A 23,618-nucleotide genomic window follows, 5' to 3' on the forward strand; every position below is an offset into this window, starting at 1 on the left:
GGTTTTGCGTCTGGGACTAGGCAACACCGGCTGGAGAGGGAACCACGATCCATGATCCATGATCCACGATCCACGGTCCGTGTGTGACCATCATACGCGTTGCAAAATAAAACCGCACATATTTTAAAAAAATCCACATCATCATTTACCTGGACGATAAAAAAATAGCCAGTCATGGGGACTGTCGACAGAAATGAAAACTTAAAACTTTGTTTTGAAATGTGTAATATAATATTTCTACGTCAAATGTACGTAAGAAAATTATTTTGGTATTATATCGGTACGATGTCAGCATGATATCATTTATCCTTACATCATTTTTTAAGTCACAACAGATGTCAGTGTTATGTAAAAATTACGTAAAACTTCATTACCTAGCTATGACTTACCAGTGATGTCAGACCTAGGTCGTGTATTCACGTGGTCAAATTAACTTCACTTACCGCCAATACAGCATGTCAGTGATGCGAACTCACAAGATTTTCCCCATCCAAAAAAAAAAGTCCAACACGCACATGATACAGTCGAGTATATACAATGTATTAGTGTATCTATATGCGTTTACATGTACACAGGCCGGTACGCATCACCAGTCTGGCGCAACACGTCACTAGCATGTCGGCCACGCAAACCCATAAGTTTAACGCGGCTGAAGAAGTTTTCACTTCAATAAAGCACAAGCCTGGAACTTCACACCGCAGAGTGACAGTTGCTACAAGCATGGTGACCCAAGAACCTGCAAAGATCCGTGACCGGTGTTTGTTTCCCCTCCATACAGCTCCTCACTCATGAATAGGGACCGGAAAAATTCGCGGGTTCAATGACCTGTAGGATGAACTCCATAGTTCTACGTACGCTCGGTCAAATGTGACCCACTCATCGGCTGCTGTCTTGTGAGACGTCCCAACGTAGCAGCATGTGATTCGACACAGCTTTGGTTGGGTGTTTCTCATCGGCCCAGAGTCATCCATAGGTGAGTTGTGAGCCAATAACGGAGGTTGCACTGAGGTATAACTATTTGTATTTTAGCCTATCGCGAAATGAACTCGCCAATTTTCCCGGTCCCTACGTCATGAACGCTCTGACGAGTCATCGTCTCCTCGCAGCTGGAGCTGCTGGCCGCGAGGAAGGTTCGCTTGAAGTGTGTGGAGGGTCGCTAGAGGCACCGATGAGCGAGGGTCATGCGGTGAGGGTCATGCGGTGAGGACGCAGCACTGCAGGATGGGGAGGTGAGGGTCTGGTCTGGAGGCGGGTGACGCAACCGGCCCGGCTCGCGAGGAACGTGTCTCAGACGGCAGGGCGCGGCCCACCGGAAGCTCTCGTCCAGGAAGTGACCGGTCTGGTGGTTGTGTAACTCCAGTTGTGGAGGAGGGGGAGGGGGAGTGGCCGGCAGCTCCCGCTGGACACACGCGCTATTGTCCCCTGGGGGCCTCGCCGGGTGTTAGCGCCTTTCCCCCTCTCCCCCGTCGGCGTCCAGCCAGTTGTCTTCACCTGCGACACGTCAGCGACTACCTTTGCCTTCCGCCGGGGCCCATGCTATTGCAGCCGTCTTCAACTGCTAACTGCCCTTCCCTCAAACCATCCCGACACAGACGGCATGCAAGAGATTCCACGCGGAATGTTAGCAGAGGTAAAAATCATCCACCGCCGTTTTACTGCGTGGACACAAATGAAAATGGATTTTTAACCAACTATGGCAAGGTTTCATTCTTGGCTGCCGGCACGGCGGTGATATCAGAATGGATAATGTTATCCTCGGTAATAGCCCACAGAATTGTTTAAACCGTTCATAAGGCAGATTGGAACAACTAAGGCCAAAAAAAAAAAAAATCTTCCCAATGCCATCTTATCATGGTGATAGATGCTTGGAAAGTAAAAAAAAAAGATCAAAGTAGTGCTCTTACCCTCACGGCTTTAGCTCTAAGAGGAGGTGGTGGTGAGGATAGTCCGGGCTTTGCCCGGAATAACATGCCCTTCTCTTGAAGATGGCTAAAACAAGGAATGTCGAAACGTTGGGAAATCCATCATAATAACTCAGTTCCAGTCCATCCCCTTTACGGAGTTAGACCTATGTAATCTTTTGATAACGGACTCTTGATCGTAGACTTTTGCGGACAGATCTTTAAATATTTCTTGGCTTCTAGGTTTAAAGCATGCCCGAAGGAACAATTATTATTTAAATAAGCGTCTTATAAGTCTATATAATATAAGTCTCCATATGGGGAGAGGATATTCGTCCATTTCAGATAACTGGATAAACTGGTCTCCTACTCAGCAGACCATCATGAGAACATGACCGCTTTAGGGACCCGACTAGACTTGGGCTTTAAGTTGCCCTTATGAACATTATAGAAATATGCCAGAACACCTCACGTTCAGTTATTAATCTCATTTTAAGATGCCTGCAACATGGGGAGTAGAAACGTCGGACACATTCACCATCACCGAAAAACAAGAAAGAGCTCAAAATAACTAACAAACTAACCACTGTCTTGATGTAAAATTTCATTTGATGTGGTTTTCTTTTCACATGTTATGAAACGCATTTATGTTACGCCTACACTAGCTTCGATGCGTGTGATACCAAAGCTATCAATTGTAATTATTAGATATTTATTTGACTGCTTGGTGATCAAAAATAAAATTCGGTATCAATTTGTGATTCAGATTTATGTGAAAATGTAATCAAATAAATTAAATATTAAATGTCAGTCTACTTCAACCTTAAATATGCCGGTATGAATAATATCCAATCTCAGTGTACGTATCTAGGACAAGGCTTTGTAATCGCCACGTAATTGGTTTCGAACAGATGCCATTTACGGACTAGAAACGAGCCCATTTGTAACGTCGCTTCAGATGTATAATAGGATCATTTCTCTGTAGGCGCGGGAGGTTGATGTGGGATCGCGGTGTCTGGATGTGACCTATTTTCGGGAACAAACGACTGCGAAGCAGAGTGCCCGTCGCTCCAGTGCTTCTGTCGGTCGCCCAGAAGGACCGCCACTCCGACACGTCCCAGAGGAAGTTGTGTAACTTCCCCCTCCCCCCACCCACCAAAACACATACTCACTGGAGAACAACCGGTGGAAAGGCTACCAACCGACACCGATTTTTTTTTCCCCTTCTGACGGGTGTGCCTTTGCGGGGCAAGTTTTAGGAAAAGAAAACAATAATTACGGCGCGGATCAAAAAGGGGGGCCAATTGGGAATCCTTAACCGGCCGCGTGATAATGTGAAAATTGGAAAGATAATGTATGCGGCGACCTTTGCTGCGGAACGCCTTTCTTTCGGTTGTTGACCGAGTGATTTGTAAATGTCAGATCCCGGGGGCTTGCGACACTGACTCCCGGCGATACGGCCATCGCGAAATTGAAAATCCTTGCCGAGGGTGTGCTTCAAAACTGGAACGAATGGGCACCCATTGTGTTCCATCCAGATTGCAATGCAGGTGTTTGTATGCAAATCTATGGCAGCCCCAGCTTCGGTCCTATGTTTAAGTGAATATTCGCGGCCTATAACAACTGTTACGACAGCTACACTGTTAAATTTTTTCTCCTTAAATTTACGGAGAAAGCTTGTACAAATTATCCAAGTATCTTCGTAAATGTACAGCTAACCACGTTAAATTATGTTTACTTACTTTGAATACGAATCCAGAAGAATAATATTGGTATAATAGCACTCTTATTCCTTATACGTGTGATTTTACCCCATTAAAAGAACTCGGAAGACAAAATACGGCGTAGTTTATACGAAGAACTGTCTATCTGAAATTACGAAGACACTTTTTTATTATTTGAGATGAATTCTTCGTAGAAAATTCCATAAATTTACTATAATTTCTAAGGATGTAAAGCCACTCACAACAAATAATATATTATTTCTTGCTGGAACTTGTTCATCAACACCAGACAATAAAAGCGTAGAAGAGCTTGGAAATGTATTATTCATGTCTCGTGTCAATACGTAGAATAAATGATGTAAAACAGAATTTATAACGATAATTTACCTAATCAAATATGTAGTTATTATGAATAACGTATTCATGTAGTGGAAGATAACATCTATAACGAAGATAGCAGGAAAGTCTATATGCTTCAAGCTGAAAAATTAAATACTTTAGAAGAAAAAACATGACGCTCGTCAAAGAAAAGAAACACGTGTGTGTGTTTTTTCCTAGCTCAGCGAGTGACGATCACACGAGTGATCACGTTTGAGTGATCGCTTTTAATCTTGAGTCACATTGTAATCTGGTTGTTCCTTTTGTTATTGTTGATAACATTAAATTCAGAAACGTTAACGATACCTGGATCACGAAGCGACTCCAGTAGCGCAGTAGGGTTCTTGGTTCCAATCCAAAATAAGGCTTAGAGTAAACTAGTAACGTCTGAACACAAATTTAGGTAAATAAGTAAGGAAATTGTCGTCTTCTTCAATGCTACGCTTGTCGGTAATGAATAATTAATTATAAACTTATTTTTTAAAATACCTTGAAGATCGCACGCCTTCCACCAGAGGACTAGAGCTCGAATCCCAAAGTGATGGACTCCTACATATTTCCGGAAGAAGGACAACTTGCACACAGCAAGTGGATCGTCTCGGGATACTTTCCCTCTCGCCCTCATCGCCTCTAGTGAAAATGATTTTAATGAGTACTAAAGCAAATTTTTTTCTTTCAAATTAATGATTGACTGATCCCGACCGGAAAGAAAATAGACCATCGTTGGACTTTACACGCAGAAGCAAGGCGAGCTAAGGTTCGGTAGGGCACCCGGGGTTAGGTGCCGATGTAGTGGTCCAGTGTAGTCGGGGCTCAAGTAAGGACCCCCGGAGAGGCCTACTGGACAGGACGCTGCCGTGGTCCGCCCCCTTCACCGCCCCGCTACAGGCCGTCACGTGGGAGGGCGGTGCCCCGACCCGCACTGCTATAAAACACGAACCCGCGCGCCAAACAGTCACCACTCTCAGTCGCCGACCAGCCCCGAGCACTCCTCCGCAGACATGAAGGTCCTGGTGAGTATATCTCCGGCCGGGTTATCTTGGCAGGTTCGCGACTATCAGCCGTAGCACCGTAGTACATCCACGTCTATCAGCCGTAGCACCGTAGCACATCCACATCTATTAGCCGTAGCACCATAGCACATCCACCTCTATCAGCCGTAGCACTGTAGCACATCCACGTCTATCAGCCGTAGCACCGTAGCACATCCCCGTCTATCAGCCGTAGCACCGTAGCACATCCACGTCTATCAGCCGTAGCACCGTAGCACATCCACTTCTATCAGCCGTAGCACCATAGCACATCCGCGACTATAAGTTTTGGAATGTCAACATCTTCCGTTATGCACAAGGCCCATGAACTGGTCCTCACTTTAAACATTTGGGTCATTTTGAAGTCCGATTTAACTAGAAGGTCATCGCTACGTAGCTTCTAAAGCCTCTCTGGTATTTCTCATGTTCTGGTGAGTGTTAAGGGTTACCAGTGATAAGGCGCGGAGATAAAGTATGACAAGACTTCCACGTCAGGAAAATCAGGGCAGAATGCACTGTAGGGGTTCTCTTAGCAGACTTCTCTATGGTTCAAGATCCGGGTCGGTGTAGTAACGATGGCTCCATGGAAGTAGTAATAATGGATTTGTGAAGAACATTATTCCTTTTTTTGATCTAAATGTTTCACTTGGGGACAGCACTGTATGTAATATGTCCGTAAATTAACAAACATATTTACAGAAACGTACAGTGAATTCGCATAAGCGTTTTCTGTAATATCAATAAACGGATACGGCCTCCGAGCTTTCGAATACGTAGAGCTTTTCCACCTTTATTGCAACTTCGATGATCAGCGACGGACATTGCAGGAATCACACGAATCATTATTTTACAGCTGAAGCCCGAAGTCGTTCTGTACTTTTTCAGTCGAGTTCTCAAACTGCGAACACCAATGTATTGAGTTATAAATAAACGGGATTTAAGTAACTCGAAAAATAAAAAAAATAATTATCAATATTATAAAATAAAATTAAAAATACATGAATTATGAAGTATAACTTTTTACTTTTAAATTAGTAACATCAACTTGGCCGAAAACTAGAGTGAAATTTTTTTTTTTTTTGTGAATGCTGAAATGAAAACACACTCGTAAGTGATTTTGTTTTGTTTTTATCTCAAAAAATTTCCGTTGAGTCACAAGGAAAATAAAACCTTTTTTCTACAATACTCCTATCTGAACCGCAAAACACCAATACAATGCTATTTTTTTACTGAAAATTTATTACATTAAAAAAATGGCATGTGTTTTGTACAGGTAATTTTTTTAGGAAAAGTTTCTAGAAATTCCACGTAAATTAACGGAAAATTTTTCACCAAGGAGACAAAACAGAACCATACTTTATTTCATGTCTTGATGCACAACAGAGTCATATCCCGCGGTTGGTAGTGTCACTCCACACTTGAGGTGTGATTGCCCTGCCGAGTACATCAAGTTCTCCCTACATGGCTTATAACTATTGGGTAGGTATGAAAGCACATAAAAAATAGATTCGCCATATTGGTATAATGTACATATTTTAAGTTTCTCTTCGCGAAAATCTTCTGTACTACAGAAAACACTTTATGGCCCATGACCTAGCAGTATCTTCAAGACTCGTAGCTGGCGGCGGTGTGGTTTCTGAGATATCACACTGCATGTAATTATGAGATACACAGGCGTGAAGTTCAGGGTGAGAACTATATTGCTGCATCAAGGACTTCTTGCTTGCCAAAATCACTACCTAGTTGCACACAAATATAACCTTTCATCCAGGAATAATAACAGTATCAAGAGTTCGACAAAAACATTTCTCACAGAACTATGCAAGACTGATGCCAAATTCTTTAAATTTGGTTACTGAATTAAATGTTTAATTTTTAGTGGAAATAATTTCTTTGAAAGAAGAAATGCATTAGAAGAACAAAATTTTACTATCAAATATAGCATGATAAATAATTGTAGGTCTGTATAAATTTTTCGGAAGAATGCTAAATATGTTTATTTCGCGTTTCAATGCTTCTATATTTTTTATGTTTAAATACAGTACTTGTTCAATAGAGGTAAAAAGGTTATGAGAAGGGATACGAATGGGAAAATGCCATCTAAGTTTCAAAAATGTGTAGGTCATTACAAAGTTTATAATAAAGTACTTAAATATGTGGCTTCATTAAAATTAAGTATATAATTTAACGTAACGTTTGAATTTGCAAGTGACTAGCTGTTACACGTATTTTTCCAATTGTAGCCATTGGTGTCAGTATTTTAATAATTTTAATAATGACTAAAATTTGAATATTACTTTCCAGTCATCATTCAGTAGTCTCGTAAAACATATTATTTTGTTCTTTACCTTACAGAAGAAAATTTTTTCAATAAAAGTAATGAATATTGTTATTAGAAAAAAAATGTTCAATCCAAGAAGGCCTCTTTTGATTTCTTAGTTCTCTATCAATTGTGTTAGGCATGCTCACTATTTAATATTTTAATGAAACCATCTCTATGTAAGAATTGATGAGAGATGAAAAATTCTTGAAAAGATTTTATAAAAACGTATTATCGACATAGTTAGCTGCAAAAATTACACATTAAAAATTATGACTGTTAAAATAAATAAACAACAAATGTTGAGCAGAAAGTGTTCAGTGTAACAAAATCTTAAAATAATGGCTTCTGCTTAAACAATATTATTATTTATTTACATAAATTAATATTAAAACTTTGGAGCATTAATATTTAATACCAAAATTAGACCGGAAAAATTTACTCTTCTAGCTTTATAAAAGATATCATTAAGTAGTCAATAGTTTTGTCATTTTAAACCTGGAGTGTTCGGTCATTTTTATTTATTTATTTCGGTAGACAGTTAACATATAAAAAATGACTTCATCAGGTAATTAAAAATAAGTTATGCTATGTATATTTAAAATTTAGTGAAAATTACGCTATTTAATGATCGTCAAAGTAGAGCATTGTGCACCGCAGGAAGAGTGCGAGAAAATGATCGACACGTGTTGTTGCTGTTTGTCGCACAGGCTTTTATCGTGTTGTCCGTGGCGGCCTGCGCGCTGGCTGAAGACAAGGAGAAGTCTGTGGAGAAGAGAGGCGCTCTGGGCCTGGGCTACGGCGGCTACGGCGCCGGCCTGGGCTACTCCAGCCTGGGCTACTCCGGTCTGGGCTACGGACACGGCCTGGGCTACGGCGCCGGCCTGGGCTACGGCGCCGGTCTGGGCTACTCCGGCCTGGGCTACGCCGCCCCCGCCGTAGCCAAGGTCGCGTACTCCGCGCCCGCCGTCAGCTACGCCGCCCCCGTGGGCTACTCCGGTCTCGGCTACGGACACGGTCTCGGCTACTCCAGCCTGGGCTACTCCGGTCTGGGCTACGGACACGGCCTGGGCTACGGCGCCGGCCTGGGCTACTCCGGTCTGGGCTACTCCGGCCTGGGCTACGGTGGCTACGGACTCCACCACTGATTCCCCACCGTCTGCCAAGACACCTTTCGCCTGTCACCACTCATGACCCCGTCGTGACACCACTCATCCATCTGTCAGCTGACATCCGGCCGCCGGCACCAGCCACTCGCCGCTGAGCGAATTTCATCTCAAAACCCGCCACTCACAGTCACTTACTTCATTGCTCCACTGCGACACGTCTACATGTATTTATTTCGATTACGAAAACACATGTAAAAAAAATTGTACAAAATAAATTTTTTCGTAATGATCAACCTTTATTGCTGTTATAGTTTTTCCTTATTTCCACCAGTGTTTCCAATTTTGAGATATAAAGTTATGGTTTAAATATTTAAAAATTTTAAAATATATATTATGAGTTTTTTTTAAATAAAATCTAAAAAAAAATCTTTTAAAGTTCTGGTATTGTTAAATGTGCTATTGCTGTCAGGAATCATTATACTGCTAATAAGACTTTGATTTATTTATGAATACATACATGAATAAACAACCTAAATAATATAGTTTGTCCTTGTAGTGATAACTTGGCAATGGAAAACCTTTTCGTGGCTTAAAGATATAATGTTAGTTTTGATAAAATAATTATTGACTTAATAGTACAATCCATTTTAAATGAAAACCATACCAGTGCAATTTAATTTAGTTAAAAAAATAATATATAGATTTTTTATACATTAAAATTAGATTTGTTCAATTTAAAATGTCAGAAAGTTACAAAGCTGAAACTGTTCTTAAGTTAATAAAGGGAAGGAAGTTTAGTTAAATGTGTCCATATTTAAAGATACAATAATAATTCCAAAAAATATCGCTTATTTTATAGACCATGCATAATTGGTATATTTCGAAGCAATGCTACCTATCGCAGAAGTACCATGGTGCAACTTACGAAACAAATATTTCCATACATATATATTTTTTATGGTATATTTACCCTAAAACCATCTTCACTTCAAGTATTTATTTTGATTATATTTTTAAATTAAAAAATTATGGACAAGAAAAATATGATAATTTTGCACAAATCACTTTCTGACACATAAAATAGATCAAGGTCTATAAATTCATAACTATGTCAAATATCGCACCAGTATTCAGTTATTTTTTCGATAGATTAGTAGGAAAAAGTTTGTGAAACTAAATTATAGCTACTACCTAGTATCATTACTGCAAGTGGTGGAAATAATAGAAGCTGAAAGACAAAATTAAAAAGGTGTTACTCCTTTAGCAGGTTAATACCAAATACGTTACAATTTATTGTAAAAATTGAAAAATAAATATTTTGACTGAAACATTTTTAAATGAGGTATATTTTGCTACGTATAACCAAGGTGTACGATAATACACAATATTATCGTACACCTTGGTAAAAAAACAAATTTCACGTGTCTACTTATTAGTACAAGGAATGTAATATAATGTATAAAGGTAAAAAACTCTTTAACTATCTTAGTAGACGTGGTATGAAATTTGTTCTTAGGTATTCAAAGATAAATGCATTGAATAAAAAAATTTCAAAATATCTTTTCTGCGAGGAATATGAACGTTTAATCGATCGTTATGAAATATTTGAAGAATATTTAGAAAAGTACGTACATTAAGTTCTCAAAATGTTATAGAATATTTTAAAATGTTCTAGAAAGTTTTAGAACATCAGAGAAGAAATGGGTTCACTTAAATCTACCTGTGTCTGAAGGCTATGCCAAAATAATTTTTTTAAAAATTTAGATTAATAATAAAATTATCTGCATGAAAATTGCTTATCCAACTCCAAGATAGATAGGCATTCCAGTTAAACTTGTCTTCTGATGTAAAAAAAAAATTGGTTGTCTGTAAAGTCGATTTACGGACGATAGTTTAACGTGACAACGTCATAACAAAACATTGATGAAATGATTGCATACTTTATAAATAAAATTGAATCATTTTTATTTTAATAATAAAAGAATAAATAATTAAATTATACTATTAATCAGATTTTTAAAATGCAAGAAAAATTAACCTTTATTGCCGAAATTGTTGTTGTAATAAGCAATGAAAACCACATTAACTTTTCACTTCACTTTATAAACAGTCGACGAAACAGTACACGTGTAGATGTAAGTTGTGTGCTGCCGCTGTCTTTCTTCTCTTCGGACGCATAGGCCAATCGAGTGGAAGAGAGATAGATGCGGCGCAAGCGTACAATGAGCGTACGGGACACAGCGTAACGGAACAATTTGTGTAACAGTATACAGCGTAACGAAACAATGTGCGTAACGGGACACTTTTTCGTGCGTGCTGCCGGCGTTCATCGATTTATTAGACTTTGTCACATCATAACATACACTACATTTAACACGCAGACTCGACAGCGACCAGAACGAGGCAGACTGAGCCACGGCTCGCTACTTTATCCTGAAAAACGCTTAAACTATCAGCCTCATCACAATATACCGCTACGTCCACATGCAAGCCAAGAAGATTCTCGCAAAAATTTGACAATTTTCAAACAATGTTAAATTCTAATAGAACCATTCAAAATATTTTAGCCACGGATTAGGCAGCAATTATAGGAGAAACAGGTTAAGCAAAGAGCAATGAAAATTTTAAACCGTAAAGACATAAAAACGAAGAATTCATACAGCGTTACAGAGTCAGTCAGTGAGTCAGTGATGAGCGTATTTATGTTATAGATAGGACTTATGGGACTTATGTCAGAAGGAATATCAAAACCAAATTTTGGGAACTCGATGTTTATATCCCAAAAAAATTCTAAAAATATTATATTATACATAACTATGTTTTAGCGATACATTTTCAGTGTTAGTGTTTTAAATGCATTATGATGAAATTAGCTCAATTTAATGGAGTATTCAATAATTTGTGAATTTAAATTAAATATTTTGTTAAAATTTGTAATATATTTATTAAATAATAACAAAAGTATTTTGAATAAATGCTTGCTAGGAACAATTAATTATCCTTTAATTATCATTTAATTTTTTATTTTAGTCGAACTTTCATGTAGTAGGAAGTAGTTAATATTTCTATTGTTTGAGGAGTATTAAAATATACCAAAATTATTAGTTAAAATATTTCAAATAAATAAACTATAATAAAGTAATTACATTACAACATATTATATTAATATAAGTACAACGCAAACGGTAAATATTTAAGGAAATTATGTCAGCTGAATAATAAAGCATCATTACTCATCTTGCAACAAAAATGCGATTAGATAAAGTTGTTTTCTTTAAAATTAATTTGTAGTATTAAAGGAGAATAAATAAACAAAAGTTAATACCTCATTTACATAACATTAATCTTTGTTTTTCCAAAGTCTTGGTTCATTAATGTCATCCAATCCGGCCAAATTACTGATAGAATATTTTGCCACAATATTGAAATGTCAAAAATAAACAGAAAAAAAATATTTTATCTAGTAATATTGGTTTCAAATAAGTGAATCAATCAATTTGAATCATCCAATTAAAATTTTTGGTTTGAATACACTGATTAACACACAAGTCGGCTGTCCTGAGAATGTGTGAAAAAACATTTTTTTTGGGTGATTGCCTGATCAATGATTAACAACACTATTTTACAAATTTTTGAAGAGTTTATTTCTTCAAAAAGCGGTTTAAGTGACTCTGTGTGCGCAGTTCTTGTTGCGAATACACGCGGCCATCACAATGTAAAGCCTGAAGTGCCGCAACGCGTCTGTCTCAGAGGTGCGTGCGGCGGCCTACCTTCAAGGCGTAATGTTTTAAACTTTCCAAGATACATATCATTTGAAGTCCTTCAGTGTGCAGGGTTACATAATGACTATAAATTTGTATTTTACAAGTTCGCACTATATGAAATATACAAAATTTATTTATTATAATGAATACGAAATATTAAATATATTATTAGTTCTATATATCTTAATTATAATTATACACAGCATGTGAAGTAATATAAAATAAATTTGATGTGATTTAAAGCTTATAAAATTTTTTAAATAAGAATTAAAAACATATTTATTTTAAAATAAGTGGGACGTAAAAGTATGTATTTGTTTGGAACAGTTATTTTAAATTGATTTAGTTATTTTTTATTCGAGGTTCGGCAGTGGTGTATTTTAAAAGAAGGGTATACATAATGAAAAATGCTAGAGTTTTCTGTGTTTAGACTGAGCATCATTATCCTGCACTGCTTACGTATTCACAATTTGAGAGAAGTTAAAACGAAATTTGTTGCACTTATATGAAACTTATGTGTTTAACTTGTGTGCAAGAAAAAAATGGTTATTGAGTTAAGAGATCTTTCTTTAAAAATTATGAATTATTTGACTGATTATGGAATTCAAATATTAATTTTATTTTTCAGTTATTTATTGTTGAACCCTTTATATGTCTTAAATAATTGTTATAAAAATTTTTCGGATTCAAAATACTAAAATATAATTTCTTGAAAAAAATTCACAAACTTAATTTCAAAATATAATAAAATATCCATTTTCCTTTTGTTGTACAAAATTTTATTACACTATTTACACAATGTACATATTTAAAAATATTAAAATATTCTCTAGAGTCACAGAAAATAGAGATATAATTAGTATTACGAAAATTTTATTTATTTTTCAATTAAAACGTTTCTCATGGAAAAATTTTAACATTCGTAAAAAGCGATGGTAAAGTGTCTAAACATTAAACAAAAAACTAAAGAAGTTGAGAAATAATATCAAAAAACAATGTTTATTTAAAATGTGTGTGTGTGTTTTTTTTTGTTTTATGGGTGAAAATATCAATAAAATATTGAGTGCATGGTTTAACTCAGTTGGGACACCGTATCACGTCAATCATTCATACGTTGCGAATCCTAGTAGTGGCCTATCATAGTTGTGGATAAACATACATAGTAGTGGCCAATCATAGTTGTGGATAAACATAGTAGTGGGCAATCACAGTTGTAACCAATCATAGTATTGGCCAATCATAGTATTAGACAATCTTAGTAGTGGCCAAAACTAGTAGTGGACAATCGTAGTGGTGGCCAAACGTAGAAGTGGACAATCATAGTAGTGGCCAATACTAGTAGTGGCCGATTCCGTGTCCGGAGCCGTAGCCATGGCCGTAGCTCAGGCCATAGGAGACGGCGGGCCCGGAGTGCTGGTACAGGTTGCTGTAGCTGGTGGCCTTGCCGTAGCCCAGACCGCCGTAGCTCCCGTGGCCGCCGTAGCTCCCGTAGCCGCCGTAGCTCCCGTAGCCGCCGTACGAAGGCCCGGAGTGCAGGACGTGGCTGCTGTAGCTGGAGGCTTTGCCGAGGCCGTAGCCGCCCAGGCCGCCGTAGCCGCCGTAGCCGCCGTAGCTGCCGTAGCCGCCGTAGCTGCCGTAGCCGCCGTAGCCGCCGTGGGAGGACCCCGAGTGTAGGCTCTGGCTGCTGTAGCTGGAGGCGTGGCCCAGGCCCTGCAGGCCTCTCTTCGCCACGGAGTGACCCCCCTCGGCCGACACCGCGCACGCCACTGCCGCTAGCACCAGACCCACCTGCACACAAGGCATCCTCACTTCAGATGGTTGCAGTGCTATAGACCGTCACACGCTTGCCTTGCTGTGCACAGACAATGTCGACTACAGTTGCCCGACTCATACCACCCTACCTTTTAACATTACAAATCTTATTTTCGTTCAGCATTGTTTAATAATTGTTAAATTAAATTTATGATGGATTCTTCTAAGACCATAAATTGTGTTTATTGACAGTATCATTACAGACGTAGTAGATTTGACAGAAAAAAAAAGATTCAAAATTAAAACTAATTCCTTTTATTTTCTCAGAAAAAAACTCTCTGTAGCGTTCAGTCGCTATTAATAACAATGCATTTAATATTATTGTATGCTAGGTGCATAAGAGCCAAAAATTGTAATATTAAATGATATACGTAATTATATTTCACACAAATTGGTTGAAACCAAGATGAGGGCCTTATCATTAGTTTCCAAGAAAAAGTATAAATTTTATATCTTGACTAAATACGATAAAGGTAATTCATAAATTCTCTTCCCAAACTTTTAATTACAGTATACAATATTTCAGATAAAATGTTTTTAAAAATTCAGAATGGTACAAATTTTTATCTAAAACTTAGTTGTTCGCTATGGAGTATATCTGGGAACAGAGCACACCGAAACGAGGACTGAGCTAAATTATATATATATATATATATATATATATATATATATATATATATATATATACAACAAAGGATATTGGTATGTATGACGTAGATTAACTCCGACACCGTTTGACCGATCACCATGAAAGTTAACTCATAGAAGTGTTTTTTCATGGAGAAGGTTTTTGTGCGATCCAATTTTTGTAACTCGCCGCTAGATGGCGCTGCAGCGCATTAACTTCAAAACCGTTCAACCGATCTCCATGGGTAAAAAGAAAATCATAGGTCATAGACATTCAAACAGTAATCGTGTGCCATTTATCTATGCCCACCATACTGTCATATAGCGCTATCCATTTTGCTTTAACTCGCGGACAATTTAAATCTTCGTTAATTTAAAACGAAATTTTTAAATATTTACTAACTCCTTTACTAAATGCTACGTAAAAAATCATAAAACCTCAAGTAAAACACTGCAGTTTTCATTTAATTTTTTTCTATTTTAAATAAAAAAATTAAGTTTTTTCTAATGATATATTTTTTGTTGCTCGAAATTAACTGTGTGGATTTGTTGATTTTATATTTTGGAAAAGTATTAATTTTTATCATTAAATTCTGTAACTTTTTATTTCGGAAGATAAGAAATATCAGCTATTTATTTATTATTTTATTATTTTATTTTGTGTTATTTTATGTAACGTAAGGTTCTGGTAAGTGTTATTTTGTTTGGATTTAATGGAATATTGGTTCAATTAAGAGTGAATTCACAACTAAAACGGTTTGTAATAGTAAAATTTTTTCAAATAACGTTTTGCTTCAAGTTATTTTGAGTTACAAATACTTCATTTTTAAAAAAACCAATACAATATTAATACATTATATTAAATTAGCTGCTGTAAGCACACTGCAATCTATTATTAAAAACTTCAAGGGCTTACGCAATTTTTTGACATAGAATATTTATGTAAAACATAAATAGATTTTATATATTTTAAATCCAAATTGTTAAGTTAAATCTATAATTCATTCTTATTCCACCAATGTAAACAGTATATTTGACACAGTGAAACAAGCAAGCTTAAAATTTGATGTCACTTAAAAATGTTATATTTTAAATCAAAATAAAGTATTATATATCAACCCTTAATAGTAAATAATTTATACTGGTTTATGTACGTTACTTTATTACATGATAATCAAACACGTATCTTTATTCTGCTTTTTTGCATGCCACAAAATTTATAATAAAATATTACTTAAATGTTAAACTATTTATTTTAGTAGGTTACTCTTTGTACAAGAGTTAAGCCAGCCCATTTAAAATTTTAATTTTAAATTATTGTTTCGTTTCTAAAAACCTTAAACATATTATTAAATAAAATTCTGGAATGCAGAAGTGGCTGAATGTATCAAAGGACAAAGGTTTGCATCTCAAGAAATGGGTCTCTTAAACGTATCATAACCACGGGCCGAACTCGTATCAGTTAAGGCAGACGTGATTATTAATCACACAGGCACTTAATGCTCTTACCGTTAGTTGCATGATGCTATTCCTCGTGTCCAGCTGTGACTGATGGTCAGTGAGTGGGTATCCGTGCTTTTATACCAAGCCATCTCCCTGTGGTGCCGGCTCCGCGAAGATGGACGTGTAACACGGGATGTGTTATGAAACAGTCTTGCCAACCCCGGCGCGTGGCCACTCTCGCGTGCGTGCGTCACGCATCGCGGCTTTGACGAACACTAATTGTGCAAGCCGCGCATCTCAGCTTCCTTATCAGTATAGAAGAAACACCTTCCCTCAATTTATATTCAATGCAAACAAATTATTCACCAAAGTATACAAACTTGAAATAAACTCACGGAAAAAGTTTATTTAAAAAAAAATTGGTTGTCTGCAAAGTCGGTTTATGGACGATAGTTTAACGTGAAAACGTCATAACAAAACATTTATGAAATTATTGCATACTTTTATGAATAAAATTGAATCATTTTTATTGAATTATCACTATTTTTTATGGATACAAAGAAGGAGTGAAATGAAATCTACAATTTAATTGATAAATTTACTTTTATTTGTACTCATTAATTAAAATATGTTTATTACTTTAACGAAGAGATTATTTCAACTATAACTTTTATACATGTTTGCTATTTAACTTCTTCCAATCTGTGTTATTCTGTTAAGGATAGGACGATGATAGGAAAAGTAGGAAACGAATGGGAGTGTTTCAAGTTTAATGTGCCTCGAAAAAGTCAAATCGATGGTTGTTCCAATCGAGTGGAAGAGAGATAGATGGGGCACAAGCGTACAATGAGCGTAACGGGACACTTTTTCGTGCGTGCAGTCGGCGTTCCATCGATTTATTAGACGTTGTCACGTCAGAAAATAGTTCAAACAAACTATTTGCCCAACAAACTAGACTCGTAGAATTTTAGTCTTCATTATGATACCCTGAACCTATAAAGTGCAAACAATGAGATACGTGAAAAATACAGCGTCTACAATACTCTGACCAAAACCCACGTTTTTTCTCGTTTATCCTGTAAGACTGTTGTTATATCATTATTGTAACCGACCTCTACCGCAAGATACACTGTTCCATACTGTTAAATTATTCATGATGTAGCAGACCTAACCTAATCAACAATTCACTTCGTTTTCATTACCTCAACGACTGCTAACCCTTGCAACAACACCTTCATTCACATACACGTTTAATCCTTCCGTGCACGCTATTTTACATAACCGACTCATTTTATTTTGGTAGTAATTTTGCCTCTTTATTTTTTATTACATAGTTTATTAACAATTTACATGCATTCTTTGCCGACAATTTCTATATTTTCCGTAAACTTTCATTACTAAAACAAGAAACATAACTCATGAAGCGCAGTCTGTTACCTCAGTTATTGCCGCTAACTCACAAAGCAAAGAAAGGAAGAAGTGTAATTTTTCCCAATGACGGCAAACACGCAAAATAAATAATAGTTTTAAAAAACTAAAAAACACGCTTTTATAGAAAATCTAACTAAAAAATAGAAAATAAATTTTAATAAATTTTCTACTTTTTTTTGGTTTATTTATAAAAGCGTGTTTTTTAAAAAAAATTAAAACTGTTATTTGTTCTAATATACTATTAATTCCGTGATAACTATAAGTAATAGTAATTATTTTCCAAATTATTAACGTGTACAGCTGTATTGATAGTCAAATCTCGATTTTAGAAGCCATTCAAAGATTTTGACGTTATCAATATTATACAGTGAGACTTAATGGTATAAGGTTATTGACGAACAAGTGATATCGACCAGTCTTACATACTGTACGAAATTAATGCTGTGAAGTAGGAAATGATGTAAGTTCCGGATTAATTATTACGTGAAGCGTTCCACATTTACGTAACAGGAATTTTGGGAAGGATAAGGATTGAGAAAGGATGAGGAAAGGACCTTCTCAATGAGAGTGTATAGAATATGTGAGAAAAATTCGGATAGCCCGGACTGGGATTCGAACCGAGAGCCTTCCAATGACATGTCGGCTGCTCTACCATCGGGCGCTCGATGTACGATAAATATGGAACAAAGCGCCCCACGCTTTTTTCACAATAATACTAGTATTTTTCATTCATTATTGTTTTAAGCTTATTTTAAAAATAATTTTTTACTTTTTAGTTCGATTTGCTTTAAAAGCGTGTTTATTAGTCTTTTTAAACTATATTTATTTTTCACTTTTTAGTTTGAATAGAAGGATTGGCAAAGTCCCAGACGAATTACAGTTGGATTTACGGCACCAATCCCAAAATTTGTTGAAAAGAAAACAAAAAAACATATTTTCAGCCGTGGACAAGAATAGAACTTACGACAGGTGAATCCGTAGGTCATCGTCTTCGAAGACCCGCGCCTTAATCCGCTGGGCCAACAAACAAACTGTCGAGGATGTATTGTAACAATACTAATACCCCGAAGTGCTCGAGTTGGAAAGTAGGTAGACGGTACGCATGCGCCGACTGCACGGTTGTCTCACTTGCTCTCACAGAGAGGCTGGGTGAGGAAATTATTTAATCCTTATCAGGATAATGAGATAAACTCATTAAATTATTGTATTGTCACCGGTCCTGATTAAATCTGTCCGTTTAAAGTGGGTCAAAATCGAGTGCAAAGGAGTCGGTTACAAACATACAAACATACAGGTGAAGCTAATATAAAGCGTGTAATAAAAGTAAGCAGTACTGAAAGAGTGACTCGCAGTGATGTTCAACTTTTCACCTTAATAACGAGCACATTATTTTGTTATCATGTTTCAAATACACTTATAATACGAGGCTAATTACTTCCCTGACAAAGAAACAACCACACATCAACAGTGTCAGCTACATGAAATCATACTAAAGTCCCACCTCATTGGCCTACTCCTATGACGTCATTATTTCCCTACCTTTTTCACATCTAAGTATCGCCATGTAGAAGAACCGCCAAAATTGTTCATCTTAAAAAACAAAAACCCAAAAACATTATTTTCGCTGTAGACATGTTAAAAAAGTTAAATTTAATTCCCTGAATTTGGTAGTAGATACTGTGAATTGGTTTGAAATGAAAACCGTCTTGACATACGATTTTTGGTGGTGAAATTTCCATATACGGAGTATATTGAAGGCGTTTCATTTCATATTTGAAAACTTAGCTCAGCAAAGTAAATGATTTGACAGTTTACATAGCTGCTCTGGCAGGAAATTCTAACGGCGGATGTGGAAACTACACGAGATCAGCATTCAGAAATTTAAATGAAAACTTATTTTGAGTATATTTATTTACCCACGGCATTATTTTAAATTCTATGTTATATTTATTTTCCGTATTTCGCATTGTAAGTGTATTTGCAACATGAGAACACATGAATTTGTTTGTTACCGAAGTTAGTACTGGCGAGTATTAAAATACTTGTTAACCTGCTCGTACATAATTGCTACCCAAATCAACAGCCAGAAATAAACACGTGTTAATAACTACAGTAAACTCGTGTAATAACATCTTGTCACTGTTAATAAGACTGCTGATAGTCGCTCTACCACTCTGGTTCTGGGGTAGAGCGCCTGCCTTGTGACTTGTAGGACCCGGGTTCGCGCCCCGGCTCCTCCAAGGCGGATTGCCCAGACGAAATGGTGGCATTTTCTCTGGTAGGAATACAATCCCTTGTAACAAGTCAGGCTACCAAAGAAACGGTGGGTGGAACAGAAAAAAACCTTCCAGGTGGCTTCCAAATGGGGAGCCCGTTTCTTTTCTTGGGCTCCCCATGCGGTGGCCATTCCGGGGGTTTCTCCGGGGGAACGGAGTTTTGCTAAAATATTTGTTATTTTGTACGTAACAAAAATTTACTTTAGAATATACATACAATATTTAAAACCACGTGTTGAAATTTGTTTGTCGAACGTGGATATATTATTAGATTAATGTTTTTTAAATTTAAAGTTATACTTTGGGAGGTGAAATTGTAGTATGCAATGTTTTGCTTTAACAAACCTTAAACACAGTGGTCTGATTCAACATTAAAAAAAATAAACTTCCAGTGAGATTAGGAAGCCTCTTGGCAATTCAGTAGTAGAAAAAGGGGGTTGTCTGTAAATTCGGTTTACGGACGATAATTTTACGTGATAGTCATATGAAAAAATTGTTGAAAAATTGCATACTTTTTAATTTTCAAATATTATTTGCAGTTTTTGCAAATTCAATTTAAATAATTTGTTTAAATATAATCACGAACAATTAGTTAAAAAGCCTGCCTTAACCTGTTTGATACAGAAGATGGTCTTGCACGCTCGGCTCAGGCGTCCATCGATTTATAAGACGTTATCATGTCAAAAATTATTATAGTAATTTAATGTGTCTATGACTTGGTCGAATATGTATTCACAAAGTTTCGTTTGGTATGTCCCCTAATGTTTATGTTGTTTGTGCTTACGGGCTTATGTTGCTACACGTGGGTCCGCCATATGCATATAATGATTTCAATCATAACATGTTTATTCCGAGTTTGAAGAAGTTGAGCACTCGTGACGTACAAAACGCAGAGAATTATTGCAAAACTGATTTTTAAACAATTACCATCTTCATCTGATAACTGTCCATTCGATTTTTTTTAAAACAAATTTAAAAAAAAAACATCACATTCTAAAAATACAACACATGAAAATAATCTTATAAATAAAATTATAGAATATTCACTCAATAAAATTAAAATAAAACCACCTATACTATACTAAACATTAAATCCAGAAACCAACTCAGATTCACCCTCAGCAAATTCAAAAGCAGTACGATTAGTAACAGCTCATAAAGAAGAAAATAAACATAAACAGATATATATATAAACAAAAAACTGAAAATAATAAAAATCAATTAAAATATATGATCCTCTCAAAATAATAAAAACATTAATAAACTAACTTCATACGAAATAGTTTGAGCAACAGAACGCAAACCCCCTAATATAGAATAATTAGAAATAATTTTGAACACTCGATATTCAAAAACATATAAACATTACTGTCTACATATGATTTCGAAAAGAATGACTATTATCTATCGTCCATTCATATTACATTTTTCTCGAAACTACATTTCATTCGCTTCAAGAAATGTACTTGAAGCGTATATTTATCACGCTTGGGATTATTTAAAAGAAACCTATGTTATATTTCGGTCCGAGTTTCGTAATATAACATGTGAACACGTGAATTTCTTTATATGATATTTTTGATCCTTTTTCTTTCTCATTTTTAATTATTTTACCTACATGACATGTGAGGTAAAAAAATTTATCTTTTCAGGAATGTAATTTATGTTGTTACTAAAAAATAAAGACTCTTGAAACAATCACTAGTCGAAAAAAAACAATTATTGCAATTTTTAATTATAAAAGTCTTTGGGTAGTTCTAATATTCAAGTTTATTTTAATTTTGAATCTTCACGGTCGTAACATCATTTCAATAATGAAACTGCATCCTAAAATTGTTGGTCGAATTCGAACTCATTCCGTATGTGTGTGTGTGTGTGTCGTTTTAATTGGTAAGGAAAGGTTCAATGACTCCATGAGAACGCTCGGACCTGTGGTTGGATGAGATCAAGCCCGAGTGAGACGGCGATGCCGGCCTCACTTGCTGTGGACGCAACACGACACTGTCCAGTTATTTATTCTTCTGTTTACGGCTGCCTGGAAACAGTTTTTGGGTCAAGAGAAGCTCTTCACCAAACCGGTCTTCCTCGGAGCGACCATAGAGCGACCTCGCACGTCGCCGACACACAATCAGCAGCGACGTGTGTCTCGGCTGAATCCAGGCGCTAGGAAGAAAGAGGTCCAAAAGCTTATCATCAAAAATGTTCACTCACAAATTCCGACAACGGTTCAATCCAAATTTAGACAATACAATCAATATATATTCTTGTCCTGGCAGTTGAAAGTCATGTCCAGGATCCGCTTAGTTAGGGCTTAGTGAAGGCTTTCAAACTCACTACTGCTCAGTTTGAAAGAGCCACCATTTTGTATGAAGTAAAATTTTTATCACTTTATCTTACCGAATCAAATAATTGGATCATATTTTCAAGACATACTTTTGTTTCATCCCTTTCATACCTTAAAAATAATTTCGTAACACACATTGCAAAAGAGGAAAGAACTCTGGGTATAATACCACTAAATATGTATAGTAAATTGGTAATTAGTTTGGGGTTTCTTTCTTATACAGTTCACCTTGTTTCTTGTGTCATTATCCGCATGCTTATACTTGCTCAATTTATAGCGTGACGAAGATAGGAACTGGCGAACAAAACAGAGCGGGGTGACTAGAGTGTATTCATTGAACATTAAATGTTATAAACAAAAGAACTCAGAGCAGAAGGGTCTGCTACCAGGGCGTTACTCAGTAAAATTGGCCATGGTAATCACTGTAACACACGAACCATGGCATGGATATATAAAACAAGCACTAGAAAAACAATAAATGACTCTAGATACTTAAGGCTCGTAGTAAAATGTTATATTAAGAGCCCATCAAATATATAAACATCATTAAAAATTACTTGAGGTGTCCATGTCTGATGACCTCGAAGAATACAAATCGTTAAATCATGAAACTAAATTAACACTGCTATTTTTATCTATGAAGTTCAAATACAGTTTTTATATACTGTTTGATCGGTTATTGATAGGCATAAATATTCTTGGTGTGAAAGATCAATAAATGTTCTTGATGCATTACATAAACTTGTTTTATTTAGTGGATTGATGAGTTCTTTCGTCAAGCGTACTAAAGACAACATGACGAATATCGTGAAGATTTTGTTTGTTCGTTGGTTTAACTAACAGTATTACTAGATTATTTTTAAATCACTGTTTTACTTCTTATCAAAAATAACAGTTGGCTGTCACACGAACCGAGATAACTTATTCGTATACAGTCAAACATACAAACCGAAGAAAGAGTTCAGCTGTTGAAAGCAGAGGTTTTTCTGAGCTATGCTTTTTACGAAATATTAAGTTGTAGGTCATAGTTTAACTTACTGTTATAAAACGTGCTTTTATCTCATTGGATATGATTGTAAATATCCATGTAAGTATTTTAAACGAGTGTACTAATTGTGTTTAGTTGATTGGCCATTGCCGTTGCTTTTGCACATACGTCTCTAAATATTTTACTGAAAAAAATTCTTAATATTTTGAAACGATGCAAGAAGTTTACTGAGAACATATATTAAACTAAATAGACAATTTTAATAATTAACAAAAACATAATTTGCCTATTTACTTAAACTCCAGAAAGTGAAGTAACCAATAACTCGTCAAATGAGAATTTTTAACTTCGAAGTTGGGTTGATATCCATGTCTTTCAATTTAGAAAATAAATTGTTTTTGGTCTCTTGCCAGAGTAACTTCTATTTTGAAACTCATAAAGTTTACAAAAGTTTCCCCCGAGTAGAAAAC

The 23,618-nt window shown here is 36.1% G+C and overlaps 2 protein-coding genes across 2 annotated transcripts; one reads left to right on the forward strand and one right to left on the reverse strand.

The window, feature by feature from the left end:
• The first annotated feature begins 4,965 nt into the window (after nucleotides 1–4,965).
• On the forward strand, nucleotides 4,966–8,762 carry LOC134534498 (keratin-associated protein 19-1-like). The gene is made up of 2 exons (XM_063372975.1): nucleotides 4,966–5,016; nucleotides 8,065–8,762. The coding sequence occupies exons 1-2, from the start codon at nucleotides 5,005–5,007 to the stop codon at nucleotides 8,500–8,502; spliced, it is 450 nt and encodes a 149-aa protein (XP_063229045.1). The 5' UTR covers nucleotides 4,966–5,004; the 3' UTR covers nucleotides 8,503–8,762.
• A 4,221-nt stretch (nucleotides 8,763–12,983) lies between these two features.
• LOC134534499 (keratin-associated protein 6-2-like) lies at nucleotides 12,984–16,210 on the reverse strand. Its single transcript, XM_063372976.1, has 2 exons — nucleotides 16,176–16,210; nucleotides 12,984–14,015 (listed from the first exon to the last, which is right to left on the reverse strand). Exons 1-2 carry the CDS (start codon nucleotides 16,185–16,187, stop codon nucleotides 13,563–13,565), a joined length of 465 nt encoding a protein of 154 aa, XP_063229046.1. The 5' UTR covers nucleotides 16,188–16,210; the 3' UTR covers nucleotides 12,984–13,562.
• Nucleotides 16,211–23,618: the final 7,408 nt, after the last annotated feature.

Source organism: Bacillus rossius, chromosome 7, assembly GCF_032445375.1.
Source record: "Bacillus rossius redtenbacheri isolate Brsri chromosome 7, Brsri_v3, whole genome shotgun sequence".
NCBI classification, from domain to species: Eukaryota; Metazoa; Arthropoda; class Insecta; order Phasmatodea; family Bacillidae; genus Bacillus; species Bacillus rossius.